This window comes from Merops nubicus, unplaced genomic scaffold, assembly GCF_000691845.1.
Source record: "Merops nubicus isolate BGI_N331 unplaced genomic scaffold, ASM69184v1 scaffold14413, whole genome shotgun sequence".
NCBI lineage: Eukaryota > Metazoa > Chordata > Aves > Coraciiformes > Meropidae > Merops > Merops nubicus.
In genome coordinates, this window is record NW_008597000.1 from 6,452 (window position 1) to 29,286 (window position 22,835).

General features: G+C 38.8%; 1 protein-coding gene across 1 annotated transcript; it reads left to right on the forward strand.

The window, feature by feature from the left end:
• Window positions 1-542: 542 nt before the first annotated feature.
• FNIP2 (folliculin interacting protein 2) lies at window positions 543-22,290 on the forward strand. Its single transcript, XM_008936565.1, has 16 exons — window positions 543-674; window positions 1,783-1,883; window positions 1,966-2,037; window positions 2,718-2,818; window positions 2,971-3,060; window positions 4,195-4,266; window positions 4,872-5,001; window positions 8,366-8,567; window positions 9,144-9,232; window positions 10,105-10,251; window positions 10,375-10,544; window positions 13,652-14,969; window positions 15,736-15,892; window positions 17,032-17,232; window positions 20,826-20,941; window positions 22,212-22,290. The coding sequence occupies exons 1-16, from the start codon at window positions 543-545 to the stop codon at window positions 22,288-22,290; spliced, it is 3,177 nt and encodes a 1,058-aa protein (XP_008934813.1).
• The last annotated feature ends 545 nt before the right edge of the window (window positions 22,291-22,835 follow it).

Below are 22,835 nucleotides of genomic sequence, written 5' to 3' on the forward strand. Positions count from 1 at the left end.
GCCTACACAACTCCTGTACAGGTTTAACAAATTTTACAACCTGATAATTCTATGATATGATGCATTATTCACCTCTTGGTTTTGCTGGTTGTTCTTCTGTTGAAGAAATCTGCTAATCAGGTGGAGAGCAAAAGTAATATGCAATTTGTGTGATTAATTGTGCATGTGATTACAGAAATTGGTTAGTAAGCAACCCATAAGATGATACGTTTTTATATAAACTTTGGCAAATATTACACTAAGACATTTATAACAATTGGGAATAATCTTCCAGTGGAACTCTGAGTAATTACTATTACTGTGTGTTACTATGAATATTTGTCTGACAATATGAATGTGAAAATAGTTCTGCACTTTCTCTGATGCTGGTCTTTAAAAAAAAATCTTGTAAAATTGGCACATTTTTTAACCAAATAATTTTTTTTTTTCTGTTGCTTACCTGTAGTTCAAGAGAAATGGTGCTGAAAAATCTTGTCTACAGGTGGGAGTTCTCATAATTCCTTTAACTGTTTTCATCCTGTTGCTCTGTCTTGACACAGAAAATGGCAGAGGATGCTTCTGTAAAGACTTCTGCCAAGAACTGCCAAGCAACCAGTGGGAACAACAATATTTCTTCCCATAATCCTTCAATAAGCTGTATGCAGAATATCAAAGAACAGATACCGAAGTATCAGGTAATGTTAATTATTTTTCTTGCTTGTATTTGTCCATTTTACTGAGGAATTTTGTGTATAAAAGCCTTCAACTTATATGCACTGAATGACTAGAAGTTGTACTTCTAGTATCTTACAAGCTAGTCTGAACCTTGAGATCCCTACCCTGTCTTTAAAGTGTTGCAGAGTAAGAACATGTGGGTATATCTTAACCTTTTAGTCTCTTGGTTCTGTCTTTGAAAGAGCTATAAAAGATACTTAATAGCATTGTTATTTGTGAAGGTCATAAAAAGCAATGTACCAATTTCTGTTCTTGTTTTGAGAGATGTCTACCTATGCTTCAGGTCAGTTCTAAAGAAACCATTGAACATGGTATGTTGAGAGTCCCTTTAGTCTGTCTTACTATAACATGAAATTTCTAAGAGAACTATTTTTTAGGTGCTCTGGCTTTTTCTCAGTGGAAGCATGAACATTTAATCTAGAAAAATGTAATTTCAAGCATGATAGATTAATGTAGGTAAAAATTATATTTAACTACAAGGTAAGTAATTTCCTTCAGAATTAACAAACTTCTCTCCATATTTGCTATTGATGATCCATCTTTGAAACAAAAGAAGAAATTGGTCTGATTTTTAGCTAGAAACAGTCTTCACTAAATATTTTCCAATCAAAAATGTTCCTAAAAAGCTTTCTAGAAGGGCAGGGAAGGAGAATTTACTCATTTGAATAAGGAAGACAGTTCAGTGCTTGCGAATCCGGACCACAGAGTTTAAGTCCTAGAACACCTACAGGTTTTATCAGACGCTCGGTTGTGTGGGAGTGTTGCTGGACACAAGCCATTTCTCTGGAAACACAGTACATCTTTTCTCCTCTTTCTTGCCTTTGGAGGTTTCTGTGGAGCAAGCATGACAATGCCCACGTAGGGAGCGACATAGAGTATGTCTGTCCTGCTCCACTTACTTATACTTTGCACTCGGTGTGTTAGAACCACATAGGATCTGAGTCTGCATGGAAAAGCAGAACTTACTTGGTTCTCCATTCAAAATGTAGCACTGTGGCACTATCTTAAATGGAAATAGTATGCCAGGTTGTTACTGACTTTGCTCTTCCCATCTTCTTGTCTGTGTAGTACACGAGACCAGCCTCTGATGTCAACATGCTGGGAGAAATGATGTTTGGCTCAGTGGCAATGAGTTACAAAGGCTCCACCTTGAAAATTCACTATATACGGTGAGTGGCCTTTTCTGTAATGCGCTCTCTTGTCAGGCACTTGCGATGCATGACTCACTGAAATGACTGTTTATCCTTTCAGCTCTCCCCCACAGCTGATGATAAGTAAAGTCTTCTCAGCCAGGGTAGGAAGCTTCAGTGAGAGCAACAATAAGTAAGAATTTTTTTTTTTCTTCCCCATCCAATGCAGTTGCTTTTCCTTCTTTCTCCTGTTGTAGTCCTTCTGTTGCTGCTTCAAAATTTGCCTTAGCTGCATTGGAAAATTCTGGCAGAAAATCAAAAATGGCAACGGTGGAGAAGGATTCTTGTGATAGATTCCAGCTAGGCCACTCAAGTTTAAAAAACTAAATATCTGAGTTTCTGCTTCTAAATTTGTTGAGGGCATGCAATAAACTTTAGAGGTTAGGTGTTTTGCACAATCAAATTTCTATCCCTTCCTGCTACCAGAAGGGTGAGGAAGGGGTATACGCTGAGAAAGCTTTCTGTCCCTGTACCTCACTTACATTTCCTTCGACAGTGACAGAAGAGAGACTGTTTCTCATCTACTCCCTTTTTTCTTTGTCCCCAAAATGGGCAAATGTGAATAAACTGAATCCCAGATATGAAATACAGAAATTTACTTGATTTACAGAAATTTAATTCAAAGAGGGAGCCTATTAGAAAATAAATGCCTATTTCCTTAACAGTTTCAGAAAATGTACTGGTTCTTGCATTGGATTCCAAATTTAATCTTCAGCCTTCTTTTTTTCCATGATCTGAGCCTAATTCTCAAGCTGATATTAATGCCTGCTGATCACATTCTTAAGGAACACTGGCTTTTTCCCATTTTCATAGCTTACAAGATAGCTTTGAATGCATCAACCAAGATCCCAGCCTGGGAAAGCTGAGCTCAAATCAAAATGCTTTGGGAACCTGTCGCAGTGGAAGTAATTTAGGTAAATATTTCCAGGTTCTATGCATTTCTAACAACTTGAGTCCATCTGTTCATGTTCAGTTCAGTTTTCTCCTGTGCATCACCTTTTTATTTTTTTCTTTTAAACTTTTGGTTTTGCATTGCATTTTTCTCCACGTTGCTTTTGTTTCGTAGGTGTGTTACAGCTGTGTAGCAGCAAGCTGCTGCAGGGTGTGTCTGAAGGAGGTCCCCTCCGGCTCATCCGCAGTGCTTCTTTCTTTGCAGGTTTGTGTGGAATGCCAGCCACAGTGTGACCCATCCATGTGCACACACAAATCCAGCTCCTTCTGAATCCTTGCAGGACATACATAATTACTCTCTAGGAACAGAAAGGGCTAAGATAGCAACAACAGATGTATCTGGCTTATATTTTAAAAATTGTCTTTAAGAAAAAAAAGCGAAGTTGCTTTTTGTTCATATTTTTGAAATTACTTTTTTAATTTTAAAGCTCCTTTTATGCAGTGTTTTAGTTATAAATAAGCCCTGAGGTTTCTTAGAGAACTTATGTTTCCTGGCTTATAGCTGGTTTCTTGCTGGTGTGCAGGTGTCTTGCCTGATGTACAGCTTTTTCTTCTCTTACCTCTTGCTACTTTTTTTTAATTTTATGGCAGACATTCACAATTAATTCGTGAGCTAAGTCTGGGAGTCTTTAAGGGTTTTTTTTCTTTAACAATATCAACTTCTTTAATTTTCAAAACTTTAAACCATATAAGGTCTCCTTTTACAGGCATACTGATGACACATGCAGGTGGGTGGATCTTAGGCCTAATTAGCTCTGTTAACTGCAAAAATGTGAACTGGGCTACCACTGCAGTTTCTTCACAGTCTTTGCAAATCTTGCATGCTCTACAATTTGATTGACTCTGCACTACTAACACTTCTTCTGTGTAAATGTAGGCTGAATGTTTCCTACTGTGAAGTTTTGTGGATAGTAAATCTCTGCTTGGGGAGTGAATCAGAAGCTTAATATTTGACTATTTCATTATGATGTCAAGCTGTGTAAAATTACAGTCTTGCACACACATAAAAATGTGAAGAGTGACAGATGGGGATACCACCAACCCTCCTTTTCAAAGCATATCTGACTTTCTGATAGTGTAGACATTATTCATGTTGTTAAGCTTCTTAAAGATGCTTTTAGACTGGGGCAAATAACCAACTTTCTCGAGTAACCTGATCCTCAGTGTGGGAATACTGTTTGCTGCCCCCTCTGCTTACACCGTACTGCTTATTTGAGTAACAGTAGAGGATGTAACTTTGCTGTTTTATGACCTTTAAACTTAAACATTTTTTTAAATGCTGACAAATAGTATGATGAGTTATGTAATATATTTCTATTGATTGGTCTGTTTGTTTTAGCACACAGCACACCTGTTGATATGCCTAGCAGAGGACAAAATGAGGACAGAGACAGTGGCATTGCTCGGTCAGGTATCTGCTGTCTTATTTGCCTGCTTTTGCAATTGTGTTACAGTTCTTTGCTGCGGTGATTCACCTGAAATGTAGGCACCTTACGACCCGTAAATCCCCCAATTTTTTTTTATCTGCTAAGTGATTTTCCTTCTGCTTTTGTCCCAAGTCTTAATGCAAGAATACTTGTAATGATATTCTTTGTTTACAGCCATCCTTTTCTGGGGTATTAACCAATTTATAATTTGGAGGAAGAACCATCTGGAGCCTTTGTAAAGCAAAGGAAGAGAAGACAGTTTTGCACTGAATAGGAAAAGGAGGCCAAGGGATCTGTCCATTGTAATGTGAGGGCAGCCCCTCTTAAGGCACAATGCTTTTAATTAGAACAAAAACATTTTTAATAGATTCTTGCAAGGGAGATCTCTGACTACAAGAATTGAATGCCTTTAGGCAGCAAGATTTATTTAAAATAATTGTATCTCTTTTTGCAAGTGAGTCATGTAAAAGATGTTAGCAAGGAAGAGCAGTATTTGTGGGAATTTGTGTTCCCAGATAAAGCAGAAAGAAAAATATTTAACCACCTCTTTGTAACTCGGTGTATGTGGGGTTTCTTGCTTTCTTGATAGCATCTCTGAGCAGTCTTCTGGTCACTCCTTTTCCATCTCCAAGTTCTTCGTCATCATCTTCTAGCAGCTATCAACGTCGCTGGCTCCGAAGTCAGACAACCAGTTTAGAGAATGGAATTATTCCAAGGTGGTGAGTGCAGCACCTTTTTCCTTACAACAGCTGTTTGGCAGTAATTTAAGCTATGTAGAGCTTAAGCCTCTTTTCTTTAAAAGGACAAATCCTGTTATTAAATGCTCTCAATTCAGTCTAACTTCTGTGCATGTTACATAAGATTGCCAATGTGAAGAAAGATCAAAAATTTGGCTGAATATGAACTGCAAGGCCCAGTTTTAAATGTGATTTTATTGAACGTATAGGCTGTGTCTGAAGCCACATTGTGAAAAGCAAATTAAACTGTTTCTGAAGGAACAGAGCATCCTGTTGAGATGAAAGGGACTGTAACAGCACTGCTGCCATTATTGCATTATACTTTGAACTCTAACTAGTGAGCAGTTACTGAAATTTTGGAGTAACAGCCCATGACGACTGTCTTGGCTGGTACAGGATGTTCCTGATGTGACTTCTGCCAAAACAGGAAGAAAAAAAAGAGCTGTGATCAAAAAACTTGGCTCCTGTTTTGGAATTTTATTAGCTCTTGTAGCTCAGTCACATAAAGTATGGAATGCATTAGACCTTTCATAGCTAATAAGCAAATTCTTCCCTTCCAAGCTCCAAAATAGCAAATGGTTCTTGACTATCTGTTCATACGTACTCATCCACCTTCACTGAGAGACAGCATGGAATTAGTGAGAGCTACAAGAAATTCCTACTGTTTGGCCTCTCTCCCTCTTTACTGTTTTCAATTAAGAGAAACTTAAAAGTTGCCAGTTAAAATATGTGGTCAATAAAAAAAAAAAAAAAAAAGGCAAACCAATGCCTTTCTGAAAAGACTTACTGCCCTAGTGTTCACACTTCAAGCTTTTTCCTGCTTTTTCCTGGACATTCTTACCAAACCATTTTTAACATGAAGAATCAGGCAGTGGTGCTAATGTAGCAGTCACGATTTCTAAATCATGCTGTCACACTTGGAGAATAAGCTAATAAATGTTTTGCTTTCAGTAACTTGAGGTACTATTTAGCCTAGTTTCCTAAGGAAATAATGCTGAGAGCAATGCATGCAAAGAAGTTAAAACACGTAGTGTAAATAAGATAATTTCAGCCCAGTTTAAGAAGCAGCCAAAGTTTCGCAAATGGAAATTTTCTCAGAGGGTTATGAAAGTAACAAATTGTTTAGAGAAAAGTAGTCTTTTGGGGCTGGTTGTTCACTGTAGGGGGGAGTAGCTTGTGTTTCTTCCACACTGGAGAATCTATGCTGAGGAAAGGTACTGGGAAACAAGACATTACGATTTCCACTATCTAGAACTACTCTTGAACTGGCGTTCTTTCTGAGCCAAAAAGCCTCTTCAGATACTTGTTTTCTGATTGCTTGCTAGAGAAGCAGTAGGCTTCTGGTTGAATACTTCAGTGGCAGCAGAGTTTGTGCTTCAGTTTGTACAGCCAAGATTCTACAATCTCTGTGACTGCTGTTTTAGGCCAATAGCTCAAAGAAAATGAGATGTGTAGCTGGAACTCCATGTAGTCAATTGGCAAGCAAGCTAGATTAGTAGCTTTGTTGAAAAGGCTTCTCTCACAGACCTGAATTCTTCAATTTCTGTTCCTGGGAAGCAGCACAAAAGCTTGTGATGTTTCTTAAATGCTGACTGACCATCCTTTCCCAATTTCCTTGGGAATTTCAGTCTCTGCATGCAAGTTCCTGAAGTTCAAATGAGGTTATGTTTTTGCCTTGAACTCTGGTTTCCCACAAGCTGGTTCTTGCTGGGATTTTATTGTGTGTGGTTTTCCCTGTATTCCTGGACTCATACCTCTGTGATGAGAAACTTTTGTATATTTAACTTTGTCAAACCAATTAAACTGTAAACCACTTATTTTTAGAATTAACTTGGAATGAATGTTTAGCATTGGGGCTTTCGTCTTGTTAATTGCTTCATAGTGGTCTATAAATGCCACAGGCTCCATTTCAAGATAATTCTGATATGAAAAGCCTTCAAGCTTTTGATTGCCACTCACTGACGTTGTTGCCCTAACTTACAAAAACTCCAAACCCAAGCTCTTTCTGCATGAGCTCTGTATGTCTCCATTTGCATTCTAATGGCTTTCTTGTCTGTTCTTACCCTTCTCCCCCTATAATCTCCCAGTGGATTAAAAGCCATTATTTGATTAAAGTTCCTTTCAGAAGACATTTTGACTGTACTGTTTTACTCATTCACACATGTACTTTTTAAAGACTTCAGTTAAATTGATCAAGAGATTTTAAGCAACAAAAAATAATAGTTCTGTAAATCCAGCAACATCAGTACCTAGCACTGCAATGCAAGTATTTATGGAGGATGAGGGGATTGCCACCCTTTTGTATAATCAAGGGAAAAACTTAGGCTGGGCTGAGGCTTTTGGCTATCATCCAAATCAGTTGCCTGTGCAAAAAGACTTGCTTGGAACTTAGATCAGGTTGCTGTGGAACTTGTCTAATTGAGTCTTGAAAATCTCCAAGGACAGGGATTCCACAGCCTCTCTGGACAGTACCCTCCTATGGGGCACTGACAGTTTTCCTCCCATTTGGCACCATCTGCAAACTCACTGAAGGTGTGTTCTGATCCAGAGGCCAGGCTGATGACGAAGATATTGAGCAGTATTGGTCCTGCTATCAACCCATGTACAATATTGAAAAGTGGCATGACTGTTGAAAAAAAGGCAGAACTGCAAGTGAATAAACATCACTTAGGGATGTAATGATGATTATATAGCCACTTCTAAATTTTTTTTAAGGTGCAAACAAAGGATTTTAAACTATCGTATATCAGGCTTTTAGCTAAGCACACATGTATTTGTAGGAGTTAAGTTGGTGTTTTTGCAGTAATTACTAAATGGCAACATTTTGTCTTCAGTTAAAATAGAAAGTTTTGTTTCACATCGTTAAGTGCATTAAAACATCCATCTTAAGATTTTGAAACAGCATAGGTAACGTTTCCCATCTTCCTTCATGAGCACCTAGTTAGGAGCTTAAGTGCTGGATGCAGTTCACAGTTCTGAAATTACCTTGTACCTTTTTATGCTAATGATTTTGTGTATTGTGTCTCCGTTCCCTTTTCTTAGTCTCCATTAAATCCAGAAGGAATGATTTTTGTAGTAGCTCTGTTTCAGAGGAAAATGTTCACACCACTTTAGGAACTGGCCTCTTTGTGGGGCAGGGGTGTGTGTAGCCTTCCTCCTATCTGAAGGAACAGATCTTATCCATCAAAATGTTGGTTATCCTCTGTTCAGAGGCAGGTGACAGCAAAGTCTTGTGTTGTTGGTCAAAGGAGACCTAAGAATAAATTACCTTCTGTGTAGAGATATGGATAGATAATGAATTACCTTTCAGTACATAGGTAACTGTCCTAACAAATCTGTCTTACAGGTCCACTGAAGAAATGTTTAGTATGGCTGATGAAAGCTGCAGCTCCAATCCTGCAATGGTTCGGAGGAAAAAAATTGCAATCAGCATAATCTTTTCTCTGCCTGAAAAAGAAGACGCACAAAGAAACTTCCAAGATTTCTTTTTCTCTCACTTCCCTCTTTTTGAATCTCACATGAACAAGCTGAAATATGCAATAGAAAAGGTACAGAATACTAGTTTGCCTTAATGTGGAAAAATGGGTGTCAAACGGAATGAAGTATTCTAGAATCTGATACATGAAGAGTGGGAGAAGGTGTGTGGTTTCAAGCTTCCCTCCCTCGTTACACATGTAGTCTTGAGCCTGAGCCCAGTGTAGGAATTAAGCATTTGTTGAAAAAGAAGTGTCTTCTTTGCTACTTCGAGTGAGAATGGAGGGTTTTATGCTAGGAGTGGTTTTTCTGTTTCTTTCCTTCTTGCCATATTTCACTATGAGGTTCTCTTAACTCCCTGGAGACTCTGGAAATGATGATGTTCTGTCTTTCATGCAGTCACTAAGAGACACACAGTGGTTTTTTTACAGTCATCCCCTTAACTCTCAAAAATGTTCTCTTTTCTCCCTGTGTCCAGTCTTGGGTGTCTTCTCTTGTGAGGTGGAGGGAGGTGGGCAGCTATTGCTGTCCTGAGCAGCTGTGTAGCACTGGGGCTAGATCTTAATTATTTTGTTATGTTAATGAAGCTAAAAAGATGAAGAATGTGAATCCTTTAAGAAGCTGTTTTGTGTCTTTAACTCTTAATCAAGGCCATGATCTCATGTAGAAAAATAGCAGAATCCAGCCAAAGGGTGCAGGTTTATATCAGCCGTGTCATGGATGCCCTGGGAGAATTCAGGTGAGTGGATGGAATTCTGAATTACAAGAAGAGCTCTTCCCATGTCCCTCTAAAGATGTTTCTCGCTTCCAGTTATAAGCAACTGAATGCAGGTATTGTAATTTAGCCAGTCGTGAAGTTAGTGTCAATTAAATTTGTGTTGGGTATTGAGTAAATTTTTTTTTAGAAAACTTCAGCAAAGCCAGCTCAGTCATTTTCAGAATGAGAGTAAAAGTAGTTCTGTTGCTCTCACCTGTACCTGGGACTGTCAGTTAGTCTTTAAGATCTCTTCAACAGTTGACTTCTACTGATGCTTGTGCAAACAAGTGGACTGTTTGTTGTGTTCAGGCAGATGAGTTGTCTGCTCCTAGACATAGATGCTGAAGTGTGTAATGGACAAGAAAGTCGCTGTCAGAGGCTTTTGTTTTGGTGCCTAAGAAAGGAAGGAATGGCTAGAGGCCAGGAAAGGCAGCCCAGGAGAGAGAGGCAAGGCTTTGCTTCAGCAGAGTTCCTGGAATGTCTAGAATGTGGAATTGGATCACTGCAATGAATAGAGTGGGTTCTGTCCCCCCTCAAAATGCTATCTGAATTGTTTCTGTGAATACAAATACACAGGGGAATGCAAGAAAGGGAAGACAAAATATGTAATTCCTATGGAGACACCAAGTTACTGGTACACTGCATTAAACAAACTAGTGTTCTTGGACACTAGTAATTAGGGTATTTGGAAAACTTCCAGTTTCCTTAGTCTCCTAGAGCTTACAAAAAGAAATAAAAATCAGAGGACAGTAGGAGAGAATCAGTGGACAGTAGGAGAGAATAGGGGCTACTTGTATTTTCAAGGTTGAAATGTGCATGTTAACACTTTCTTTTTGGGAATTTTCTTTGAGCAGAGTTACCATCTGGAACCTGTATTCTGTTCCAAGGATTGCAGAGCCTGTGTGGCTTAATATGATGTCCAGCACCATAGAAAAGAATCAGCTCTGCCAGCGTTTTCTTAAAGAATTTACGTTTCTGATAGAACAGATCAACAAAAATCAGTAAGTTTCTTCCACCCTCTTAATAAAATAAGCTTGTGTGCTTCCCAGTGCACATGGATATGTTAAAGTACTTAATGGGATATTCTTTTGCTGACTTTACTTTGATCATGTTCTTTTTCCTAGGTTCTTTGCCGCTTTGTTAACTGCGGTGCTGACATATCATCTGGCTTGGGTCCCAACAGTGATGCCAGTTGACCATCCTCCTATAAAGGCCTTCTCTGAGAAGCGCACATCACAGTCTGTGAACATGCTGTCAAAATCTCATCCTTATAACCCTCTCTGGGCACAGCTTGGTCAGTAGGACATGGAAAGCTTCAGGTTTCTTTGTAACTCGCACCTTCCTGCATCTACTCCTCTTATCTAAGACCTACTTGTGATCCAGATGTCTTGTGCCTGGTTAAACAGAGCATTTGGAGGCCTGTTTGCATAGACAGAGTGCTCTGTTTTTTCCCTTGGTCCCCTTTGCTCTGATACACTGCCTGGTTAAGTAATTTGGTACAGAAGTATTAAGATGGTTCTATGCTGTGAACAGTCTGAGCAGTTTGGGGTGAACAAGAGAGAACAAGGGGAGTTCTCTTGGCCTGAGAGGCCTTTTATAGTTGAAATTCCCCTGGCTGCCTCCTTTTATCTCTTTCTCACAGAGCTAGGATGGACACCAAGACAACAGAGTAGAAGTCTGGCAACTGGCAGTACCTCCGTTCATTCAGTTATGTGAGTGGACTTGGGCCAAGATTTTCTTTCTATGCTCAGCTCCTCAGGCTGTTCTCTGGCAAACATTTTATACCTTATAAGTCATCTTGATACAGGGGATTAAATGTCGAATGAGTAGATAAATGAGAGCAGAGAGAATACTGCTGCCAGTGGTAAATCCGTGAAAATTCCTCCTCTTCCTGGCAACATCTGAGAGTCTGAATTCAGATCAGCCTTAACTTTAACTGAGATACTGTATTGCCATGTAAAATAACACACATGCACGATAAAGCAGTAACGTAACTTTTGCACTATTCTTTTACTAGTTGTCATTTTCTTGCTAATTGTCTCAGTTATTTGTCATTCTCAACAATCTTTACGAAACTAAGAGCTGCTACCTTGGCCTTATAGTTGTAGTAAAAGTGTTTCCTGGTTTAGGATGTCTTTAAAATTGTAATGCAGGGGAGTAATGGATTAGACTTGGAGGGAAAAATAGAAGCTTGCTCAGAGTGTTGAGGATGGAGTCAGGCCTGGGGTTATAAAAACCAGCTGGACTGGAGGCATAAGATCAGTCGACAGTAGCTTTTGTGGTCACTCCCAGGAGCTACCACTGGTGACTATTCAAGAATCTGTTTCTCTTCTTGCTTTCCCAGGCTGTTTGTTGCTACCCGCATTGGCCTAGCCAAGTTCTCAGTGCCTGAATGCAAAATGCTTTCTGGTTTTGTTTGGTTTGGTTTTTTTTTTGTTCTTAAAAAGCCCAAAAGCTGTTGTCAGGTGGTTGCAGTTAACTGATAATGGAAGTAAGATATTGCCCTCTGCTGGTGCTCTTTAGAATGAGAGGGGGGAGAAAGTCATGGGATTTAGTGCTTCAGAACAGAAATACCTTTTTATTAAGGAAAAGATTTGGACATACCTGTCTTTCCACCTTCAGACCTATGCTTGCATTACATATTAAACATCAGTTACTTACAGTTGTATCAGTATGTAATTGTACCACTGTCTCTTAACCATCAGCTTCAACCTAATGATCTTAACGGTAGGCATTAGTGTGTTTTGATGACCACATTTTTGACTCCTTGTACTGTCTCACTAGTAGTGGTTTTATATAAAGTCAGTTGTGTAAATCAACATGAAGTCTGAATCTGATTTCCATAGCAACTGTGCTCCATTCAAAAGTAAAAAGATAACTTTCCATTTCCTGTCCAAATTGTTAGTCCTTGTGGCCCACCAGGCATTGAGGTTAGTTCCAGCTCAGTAGTCTGGAGCCCACTTTCCCTTACAGAGGAATAAATTTCCTGGCATGTTAGGCTTTGGGGCTGGTTGCAAGGGTGTTCTTAACTGGAAGAAGACAGCACACTGAGCCACAACACAGCAGCCTCTCCAGTGCATGAGTGGCTTGATGGGAAACGGCAGATTTTGGCAGGGGAGGCAGTGAGGGCAGTGAGAGCAGTGGAATTACGGTCTCATCCTTGTTTTCCAGGAATGGAGTCAGAAGCCCTATTCCTTTTGAGTTCTGTGTGGTGAAGAGGAGGCTGGGCATAAATGTGGCATTTGGTTGTTTTTAAATTTTTTTCTCCCTGTTTCAGTCTCCTAATTTTAAAACCAGAGGTCCTCTTGCCCTTAGTAGAAGCCTTCCTGAAGCTCTGATGGTAACTTCTATTTACTGTTAGTACAAAATGCTGGTGGCAAACTTGATCCACAGCATTCAGGCATCCTGAGCAAGGGCTTAGCACCTAAAACAAGGTGCTAGATGAGCAGGTAGCTGATAAAGCTGCACGCTTTCAAGGTGAACACTTAAGGTGACTAAAGAAAACAGCTTTCAATTGGTGGTTGTCTCTTCATCTGCTGGTGATACTAGCCAGAGTTTGATTAGGCAAAGATGGTTTAGTGAGTATTCTCTAATGGATGTCAGGTGAAGACAACTGGGTTAACTCAACCTAGTAATTGACATTTCTTGAGTTAATCCATCTTTGTCTGATAGAAGGTGTGAGCATTCCCTTATTAGCTATCGGTGTTTACCTCTTCAAGAGCTTTGAAATAGAAACCCTTCGCGTGATAGAATATTATAGGCAGCTGGAAGGTAGTTACCACTATCAAACAAATATGTTGAAAGCAGAATATGTATGACCTTAGTTCTGTTAAAAAAAGCAGTTCTTCCGGATATATGAACTAGCAAGTAACCAGTTTTTGGGGGGCACTCAGAATATGTTGTAATACCTACCCTTCATCTTACAGTTGTATTTTAGGTAGTTAATTATTTTCTAGTTCTCTGCTACCCCCTGCCAAAGACAAATGCTCAAGTTAGTGAGGCTGACTCCAACTTAACACACAAAACCTTATTTATTGAGCTAATATTGAATCTTTTTTCTTTTTTTGACATCTTAGTCCTTAAAAGTACAATTTAGACTTTTATCTGACAAAAATTCCTGTTTCATGGAAAAATAAGTGACTGCAATAAAACAGAATAACTTTGTGAAAGAAAATGAGTAGAAAAATAGAAAGTCATATAGCTGGCTTCAGAGTTGATCTGGATCTGTATTCCTCTTCATCCCCTGTTGTCAGTTTCAACATTTATGAATTTACTGTGAAAAAAATTAACTGTCTGATTTGTGTCTGTAGTAAATGCTGTTTCAGAATGTTTTGAATTTCAATGGTATAGATTATGTTACAGCTGAACATAAGCATGTGGAATTTCTGTTTTCCTGTGTAGGTGATCTCTACGGTGCCATAGGCTCTCCAGTTAGGCTGACTCGAACTGTTATTGTTGGAAAACACAAGGAGCTGGTGCAGCGCTTGCTCTATGTTCTGACCTACTTCATTCGGTGCTCTGAGCTGCAGGAGAACCAGCTGACGTGGAGTGAGAGGCCTGGGGAAGGAGAGCAAGTACTAAATGGAAGCAAAATCACAACTGCACTAGAAAAGGGAGAGGTAGAGGAGTCTGATTACGTGGTTGTCACTGTTAAAAATGAGCCTGCTCTTGTGCCTCCAATCCTACCTCCAAAGAATGATGGCAGTAAGAACAGTAGCCCTGCAGAGTGGGTACGTGACCCAGAAAGCACTCATGCTGTCCCAGCCTCTTCAAAAGAAAAGAGAGAAGCCATAGGAAAGGCCAGTCAGAACGCCGAAGCAACTGTTGACTGTCTAACTAGCAGTTTCCATAAAGGAGCAGCTGATGGCAGGAAAACAGCTGTCACCGACGCAGGAATCATATCCTACCAATCTGAAGAGCCATCCTCTTTGGAGGATTTAACAGATATAAAGAACAACAAGAACCAGAATGAGAGAAAAGTGGAAAAGCAGTTGTCTAGTAGGTCATATGCCTTGCCTTGTCCTGAAAGGTCTGGCCACAGGAGTTCACACTTAGAAAAGGTCACCTTTCAGATTGGAAGCTCTGCATCCCCAGAGTCAGACTTAGAGACTCATAGAAGAGAAATTGAAGAAAATCTGAAGGCATTCAGAAAAAATCCGGAGGTGATACATTGTGTCTCAAGTTCCCCAGATCTGACTGGGGATGCTTCCCAGAAGCAAAAAGAAAGTTGTGAAGCTGACTTTATACCTTTCAGTAAACGTAATGTTTGTTACGCTCAGATCCCACCCTGTGAGGGGAAGGAGAGTGTACTTAACCAACATACAGAAAGTAAAGGAACTGAAATTAATTTAGCAAATACAATATCTAGTGAACCACTTTTGCCCACAGATAACATAGAAACTGTAAAGTTGCCAAGCCTGAAAGAAACTAGAACTTTATGCTCTGGCAATATGGAAAACTGTTCCCCTGGCTGCATAGAAGCAGGTTCTGCTGTCAAACAGGATTCCCCTACAGTAGGTGCTAAAGATGTCCCCTATGGGGATGCTGGAAGGAAAATCTCCTTCAGAGTTGAAGGGGACATTCCAAGGAATGAGAGTTCAGACAGTGCTCTTGGAGCCAGCGATGAAGAAGGCGATTGTTGTATCCCTGATGAAGTGCAGCATGACAATGTCAGCAAAAGACTTGAAGAGTGTGCAGAAGTGGAACTTCCCTTACCCAGGTAAAGTTTAAATTCATTTAGGACTAAATGGAGTCAAAAGCTGTTGCTACTTTAAAGATGTTCAGTGTTTCAAGGCTGAAATCCTCTGGGATCTTGACTAAGTTCTTTGCAGACAAACCCATATGGTTAGGATTCTTGTAAACAGACTTATCAAAAAGAAAACCAAGACAGAGCAGATTCAGGTTCTGAAGTTTTGTGGCAAAGGTGTTCTTCAAATGTCTAATTAAAAGGTAAACAAAGCTTTTTTTTAATATAAAGTGCCTGAAATTTCATGTAGACAGAACATCTGAGGACAAGCAAAACGTTTGCTTAAACTGGAAACTGTTTAGATTTGATATAGTTGACAATTAATGACAGATTTGAAATAAATGAGGACGTACTTTTTGAGATGTTTTGACTTTTACAGGTGCACAGGAAGCTTGCTGATGCTTCAGGTAGGTAGCTAGAAAGAGTTTGCTTGTTGTGCTGAGTTGGAGAAAACTCATAACTGGCAAACTTTTTAGCTGCAGAGAACAGAGCTTGTACATACCGCAAGCTGTAATACATGCAGATTTGCCTTTTGAAGAAAGGAATTTGAAGGAATACATAGTTCAGATTTTAAAATCCTTGTGTCAAAGAGCACCTGTAATTGGTTTACTGTATTTTGAGTATGATTGCTGATTAATATTTGCCAGAGAAGCAGGAGTGATAAACTTTGCGTTCATGTAAAATCCAAATGCAGTTTTCCAAGCAAGAGTCTTACCTGCTTTGTGTTTCTGTATTTCAGGTCAAATACCATCAGCAGTCAATGCGTGAAGAATTTTGGGAGGTCACTTCTAGGTGGTTACTGTCATACATATATACCTGATCTAGTGCTGCATGGAATAAATAACGATGAAAAACTCAAGCAGTGTCTACTGGCAGACCTACTTCATGCAATGCATGTGAGTTAAAGTACTGTTCTGAGTCATAGCAGGAGCTGTGATATTAATGAGATTTACAGAAGCAGGTCCTTTGAATAGATTTCTTTCTACTTACCTGTTCTTGACAGCCCCACCTGACGTGTCTTCCCTCTTGAAAGATGTAAGCCCTTCATTCATTGCGTGCAAAGCTTGGTCATGCAAGCATCACGTGCTTTCCTTTATCCTCCTTAAGGCTTCTCTTCAAAGACAAGCACGAGGAGAATTGCTTGCAACTTCAAGTTACAAACAAGTGAAAAAAAACCTCCAACTGCTCTTTTCAGTCACAACAGTAAAGAAATTTGTAGATATTTCATAAATTTATTGTCGATTACTTCGTATGTAAGTTGAAATATCTTATTTTGCCACTTAGTGGCATGTGTTGCAAGGGAGATGAAGTCTTGTGGAGGCCTGTATTATACTAGACTGTAGCAGAAATTACTGACTACAGAAATTATAGGTAAAGGACGTTGCCATGTTCTTATTCTAGATACTCCTAAATTATATAATTAACTTATAACTATCCGTTTACTAAAGTAACTATGTGACCTTAGTATGAAATATTATACCTTTATCTAGTAATTGTGAACAACTTCTGTAGTGTTTAAGAATTGTTCTGCTGGAGTTCATGTACTATCTGAAACAGTGATGGCTGTGTAAGTTCTTCAAACAACACCAGATTGGTGTAGTATAATATTGCCTCTTCATACATACTTTGTGCTTACTGAAATCCCTCACATATCTCTGAAACATTAAATCTACATGAAAATCACTGGATCAGTATAATTATTACTCCTTTCATTTTGGAAGAAATGTATCTTTTCAGGGAAGGATGAGTACTCAATGGAAATAACACTGGAGTAGTGACTTTGAAGCACTGCTTAAAGTCTCAATTAAATTGGCAGCTAAGGCTTAACCAATCCGATGTTGCTGAATGTAAACTGTGTCACTGAAGTTGGTGTTCTTCTCATTTTGATGCCTTTGGTTTCCTATTGGACAAAAACGACTAGTTGGATTACGTTCTTATTCCCTGCCTCAGTGTGAATAAAAGTAGAACCTCAAACGAAGTTGTGGAAATGTAGATGAAAGTGTGACAAAATGTTTGTGTTTTGTATCTGTTGCAGCATCCAGTGCTAGATGAGCCCATAGCAGAAGCTGTCTGCATTATTGCAGACACAGATAAGTGGAACGTACAAGTAGCCACAAGCCAGAGGAAGATGATGGACAATATGAAGTTAGGCAAGGATGTTTTGGTGTCAAGTCAAGTATCCAGTTTATTGCAGTCTATCTTACAGCTTTACAAACTCAACGTCCCAGCTGATTTTGTAAGTATTTCTTTACTGAAGACTGAAGCTAATGAAGGTTGCTTAGCTGAGATAGCAGAATCCTGTCTACCGTGTTGCTATACCAGTGAACTAATGCCTCAGATAATGCAGGGTTGTTACAACAGATTTAAAAGAATGCATGCTACAGTCCAGAGACAGACGCTGTTTTATTTGTGATTTGCATCTAATAGATCAGATTAAAGGTTAACTACTCCAAAATACAGATTCCAAAGCTAAAGCTGTTGGAGCAGTTTTAGCATGGTCCTTCTTTTAAATCTGGCTTTTATTTTGTGTTTGTACACTTTCCACACTTCTCTGCTCTCTGTGGTGTTGAGGCTTGTATGTACCCAACCTGTTTCTAGCATACAACTTCTATTTTTGAGCTTTCTATCCAACCCCATGCAGTAGATGCCTCTTCTCTTTCCTCTCCAAACAGTTGTGCCTCTTTCTGTTTACTTAACCCATCTTTTTTAGGCATATTTTAGCCAACCCTTTCACCTAGTGCTGTCTCAGGTAGCCTTGCCCGTGTCTCCATAGGACTGCCGAGAGGAGACTGAAACCTGAAAACACCCGGGGGTGGGTGGGTTGCAGGGGGGGATGCTATCTTGTCATATTGCATACTCCTTATCCCACGGCACGCTTTCCTCCCCTCAGTAATAGTAGAGTTCATGAACAAATCAGTAATGCTGGTTTTGCCAGTTACAACAAAATTGCCTACAGGTCTGGCAGTGGTAATTCTAATACAGGTTTCAATGCACAATTATAGGTGAGGGGAGTTGTGGGGGTTTTTTTTCAGTAGTCACTTCCTTTTCAATTAGCACAGCTGGTTTGTCCTTCACCATGTAGCCTTGAGAAATTTCTTAGGAAGCCAGTCTAGTGACTGTGCTAGGAAGTGGAAGAGGAAGGTGAAGCTAAACACTAACAGCTGGAAATAATATTAGTTGGTGTTGCTTGGGATAAAATTAGTGCTATTGACTATAAGTCAAGTAAGTTCTTGAAGTCAAGTGCTAGTCAAAATATGTGGGTTTGTTGTCAATGTTGTCTCTAGATTCTTCTGGGCATTGAAAAGTACATAAATTTGGCTAAAATTATAGCCTACACTTGAACAGTAACACTTTAAATTGTGGCACTTTTAAACTGGATAGTTGATTCTGCAGCCAAAGTGTTCTTTCCAATGTTGCCTTGAGGTCTGTGCATGTAATTTATGCTTTGTGTGGTGTGGGAGAGGTTTGGATGTAGAATGTTTTTTCAGGTGGAATGTTTTTCAAAAAGGAACAGTGAAGTGATAGTGCTTGTAGTTTGTAAATTTTTTTTTTATGATCCTTCGGTCAGTGGATTTTACAGCTCTTTGCTAAAACAGAACCATCATGCATGGAAGTTAAATGTCCTGCTCAACTCTAGGTGGAGAAGTATGACTTTTTTGTTGTAGCAATTCTATCGATTCAAATTTTGGCAAAACCGTGTAATAATATTGATCAGAGATGAGCCTAATGCAGTACTTTTAATGCTTCCTTTAGGAGCACGTATTTCTTTATGGGCAGTTACTGTTCAGATGAGGAAGGTTTGGGGGATTGTTTTTTTGAGGTACAACAAAAAACTAAATCCAACTTGAGACACAGAAGTGATGATTGCAACTGCTGCTTATCAGCAATATTTCAAAAGTTGTACCTGCACCTTTAAACCCATTTTAAGCTACTTTTCTATTTTAGAAGTGACATGACATTTTTTTTTTCTAGTTAGTCAGTGAGGAAGAGGAAGCCAATTAAAAAAAAAAAAAATAAAAAAAATCCCACAAACCAAAAACAACACACAAACACACACAAACACCTCCTGTACCTCCTTTAGTGTGGACATTTTGAACAAAATGGATGCAGGTACTGAGCTTATGGGGAAATACGTCTTTTGATTCTTCAACATTCAGGAGGAGCAGATATTCTTATGTAAAGAATCTCTCTCAGAATAATGTGGGATTATTCCTTATTTGCTACCTCGCAACTTAAAAAAATCCAGAACTTTTAGCATGAGTACTGGAATTGAAATTTATTGAACTGCTACTTCATGAATCAGCACTAAGGAAGTGCTTATGGCTTTTTGTGCATTAGTGTTACCTGTAATGGAAATGATAAAAACGTTTCCCTTTGGGCTAGAATCAGAAGTGTTGTGATTATAACAGCATGAGTGAAAATTTGCTTGAAGCAAATAGATCAAAGTACTCTCAAAGCTTTTGCCTTCCTTTCACTGGTAGCAGTGATCTTATTCTACTAAGATGTAGCACATTTTTTAAAAGTGCCTCTTTGTCCTCCGTGATTAACACCAGACATTAACTCAGAGAATCATTAAAAAAAACTCCCATCTTACTTCAGAATGTCAGAAAAAAATAGGAGGCTGCCTACAAGCGTGAGTCTTTTTTGCTCATTATTTTTTAATTAGCAAAACTGGTTTCACAGGATCTCATTTCTAATACTTTTGGTTTTTATTCAACTCAAAAAGTACATTGAAGGATGGCCTGAAGCTGTTTGCTGCTACTGTTTCTAATTGCTGTCTGTGCCTGCCGGATGATTATACGTTTGATTATGCCAGGTTCTGCACGTGCTTCCTGCTTTCATCTCCTGGCGTTTGGAGAGCTGAACTAATGTAACTTTTTTGAAGTGGTCATTCCTGTGGAAAGAAGGAATATACCAAATTGAATGTACCTTTTGTCATAGAACAAAATAGCCGATAAGGCATCCTACCTACTCACCTTGTGAAGATATCCTACCTACTCGCCTTGTCTTACCAGAAAAACCCTCTCTGTCTCTGAAGCTAAGGTTCATCTGCTCTCCTGCAGCTGACGTATGAGAAATTACCATGCATCACATGACTGTATTTAGAAATCATATGTATTTCTAGCATGCTACTGCTGAAAGAAAAGGGGAGTGATTACATTGGTGTTTCAACTTTAACTGTTACCCTTTGGCAAACAGCATTATATCTTTAAGCAATTTTAAACTAGAGGTACCAAGGACTAATAAAAACAAATGCGTAAAAAGGATTTGTATCCTGGCTTCTACAGAAAAGCAAGCAGCCAAAGAGCTATACTTTTATGACAAATAGGTAATGGTGTCTTCCACTTGAGTCTTCGTTTCCTGAGTGGCTGATCCCTAGAGCTAGTGCTAATTTTATGAACTGTTGTCTAAAATGAGTCTTTCAGAAAAAAATAGCACTGACTTATAACAAAGATATCTTGATTCTGGTTTAATTCTTATGAAATGTCTTGAGTGTCTTCGAACTGGGTTAAAACTGTTTTAAGTCAGCAGAAACACTGTGGCTGACTTGGGTGGAAAATGGATGTGCAGTTTGTGCTACAGACTTGCTGCTCAAGAAAGCTGGAATGTCCCATTTCTCTGAGGGGGTTTCCCCTTTGAGGGAATAGTGTAACTTTAATGTTGTTAGCACACCTGTGACAAAACCCATTGCCTCTTTCAGATTTTGGAGTAGAGATTCAGTTTGAAAGATGCTCTAGCTAAGATGTAAGCATCTCATTATAGCTTCTATGTCTGCAGAATTTGCATTTGATTGCTAAAGCCCTTCTGAGGTTTTTGGTCTGTTTACAGTGCATAATGCATCTTGAAGATAGACTACAAGAGATGTATCTCAAAAGCAAAATGCTTTCAGAATATCTGCGAGGACATACAAGAGTGCATGTAAAAGAACTAGGAATTGTGTTGGGGTGAGTATTGCAGGTATTGGTTGTAGCCAATAGCAAAACTTGGGGCAGTTGTTTTCCTTTTCAGTTGCTTAATGTTGACATCTTGTTCCCAGGAGGACTTGCTTCTTACTTCATATTTAGCATTCTCCTCTTTCATTTGCCTAATAAAGTTAAAGAATGTGTTCTACTGAGCCATCTGGAAATCATGATGAGAGACAGTTGTATAGCAAGAACAAATTACTTGTCATTCTTAAATCTTCAGAATGAGGAAAGCTTAGATTTTGCTCATTATAAGGTTATACGTGCGTTCGTATGCACTCTGTCGTAGTCTTCTTAATGAAAACTTAATCTCAACAAATAATTGAGAATTTTTTGGAAGGTTAGATGGTGCCATTGTATCTTGAGGGCAGAGGGGCTCTCAAAAGTGTAGAAAAATAGACAGGTGTCCTTTTTGGCAGCTGTTTCTAATAATAGTACCTGATTGGCCCGTAGCCTTCAGGGATGCACCTGCTGACAGCAGAAGAGGGGAAAGGGGGAAGAAGTGAATAAATGTTCCCAAGAAAATGTTTTTTTAGCAGTGTAGGTAAAAAAATAATTTCTCTATCCAGACTGTTTGAGATTTCATACTGAGAAATGTAGTTACAGATAGTGAAACCCTGAAGTAAGCACTTCTCTCAGCGTGTATGTGTATAAATACATGCATATAAAGTTGCTCAGAGGCCAGGATGTATTTGGAAATGGTTGGAAATTGACCATTGTATTTGAGACAAATTTCTGGTATTGTTATTACGTAATAATTTATAATCCCACCTTTTGGTCATTTTTGGTAAGAAAGGGCTACTGTATGGTAAACTGAGTTGTATTCAAAACATGGAATGCACAGTAATCCCTAAGCTGATGTTTAGTACTTTCTCAAACTGGGCTTATTGGTCCCTACTTACTGGTAAGACTACAGGCCGAGGCTTATAGTTTAGCAATAAACAAAAGGTTTTATTTAAACCACACAAGATTCAATACCACAGGATGTAATACTACTATCTTTTGACTTAAATGTTATCATACATCTTGGTTTTGAAATGATTGCCTATGTTAACTGGTATGTTACGAGTGATGGCAATGAGTACTGCTAATAAGAAGTAAATAATAATTAAACAGTGAACTTGGTTATAGCAAGACACTTTCAGTTTCTTTAAAAAAATGGATAAAAAATATCTTCATGTATTTATTTTTTTTTTTGTGAAGGTAACTTTATATTTTAAAGTCTGTCTCTCTTTTTTTTTTTAATTTCTAGGATTGAGTCCAATGACTTGCCTTTGTTGGCTGCTATAGCAAGTACTCATTCCCCATATGTTGCTCAAATACTCTTATAAATTAAAATCTCAGGATAGTCATTCCCTTAAAATATAATAAAGAAAAAGGGAATGTCAAATGAAAAACAGAGGTGGCAAACACTGGTAAAGGGGAACACTGAGGAGAGCAGATGATGACTCTACATTCTACCACCTTCTGATTCCGATTTCAAACGGATGTTTTATTGGAGGACCTCAGTTTACATAACATAAAAGGCATTCAGGTTTTTCTTACAATCTCACTTCTGACTTAAATCAAGAAAGTGACTGTATCCTTGCATTTTATTTTTTTTTCAAAGGACAAATCTTAACACTATGTGGCAGACCAGGAGCTGCCATCCAAAACGCTGCTCAAAACCATGAAGTAACAGTTAAAAGAACAAGTTTGTAATAGTATGCTTATGAGTGTGGTGTATGTTTCTTTGCTGGGGAGGAAGAGGAGCTGTAAACTATGTATATAGCATTCCTGTACACAAGTGTATTAGATGGGACATGATTTTATTATAGAACATATGCATGACTTCGTGTAGAAGGGATGGGTTCAGAACAAGGAACCTGGGTTCAGC

Excerpts from the sequence above, each read along its gene's own strand:
- FNIP2 (XM_008936565.1), top strand. The coding sequence starts at position 543 with ATGGCAGAGGATGCTTCTGTAAAGACTTCTGCCAAGAACTGCCAAGCA. Across the intron at positions 9,233-10,104 it reads GATGCCCTGGGAGAATTCAG|AGTTACCATCTGGAACCTGT; the intron begins GTGAGTGGATGG and ends TTCTTTGAGCAG. Across the intron at positions 10,545-13,651 it reads CCCTCTCTGGGCACAGCTTG|GTGATCTCTACGGTGCCATA; the intron begins GTCAGTAGGACA and ends TTTCCTGTGTAG.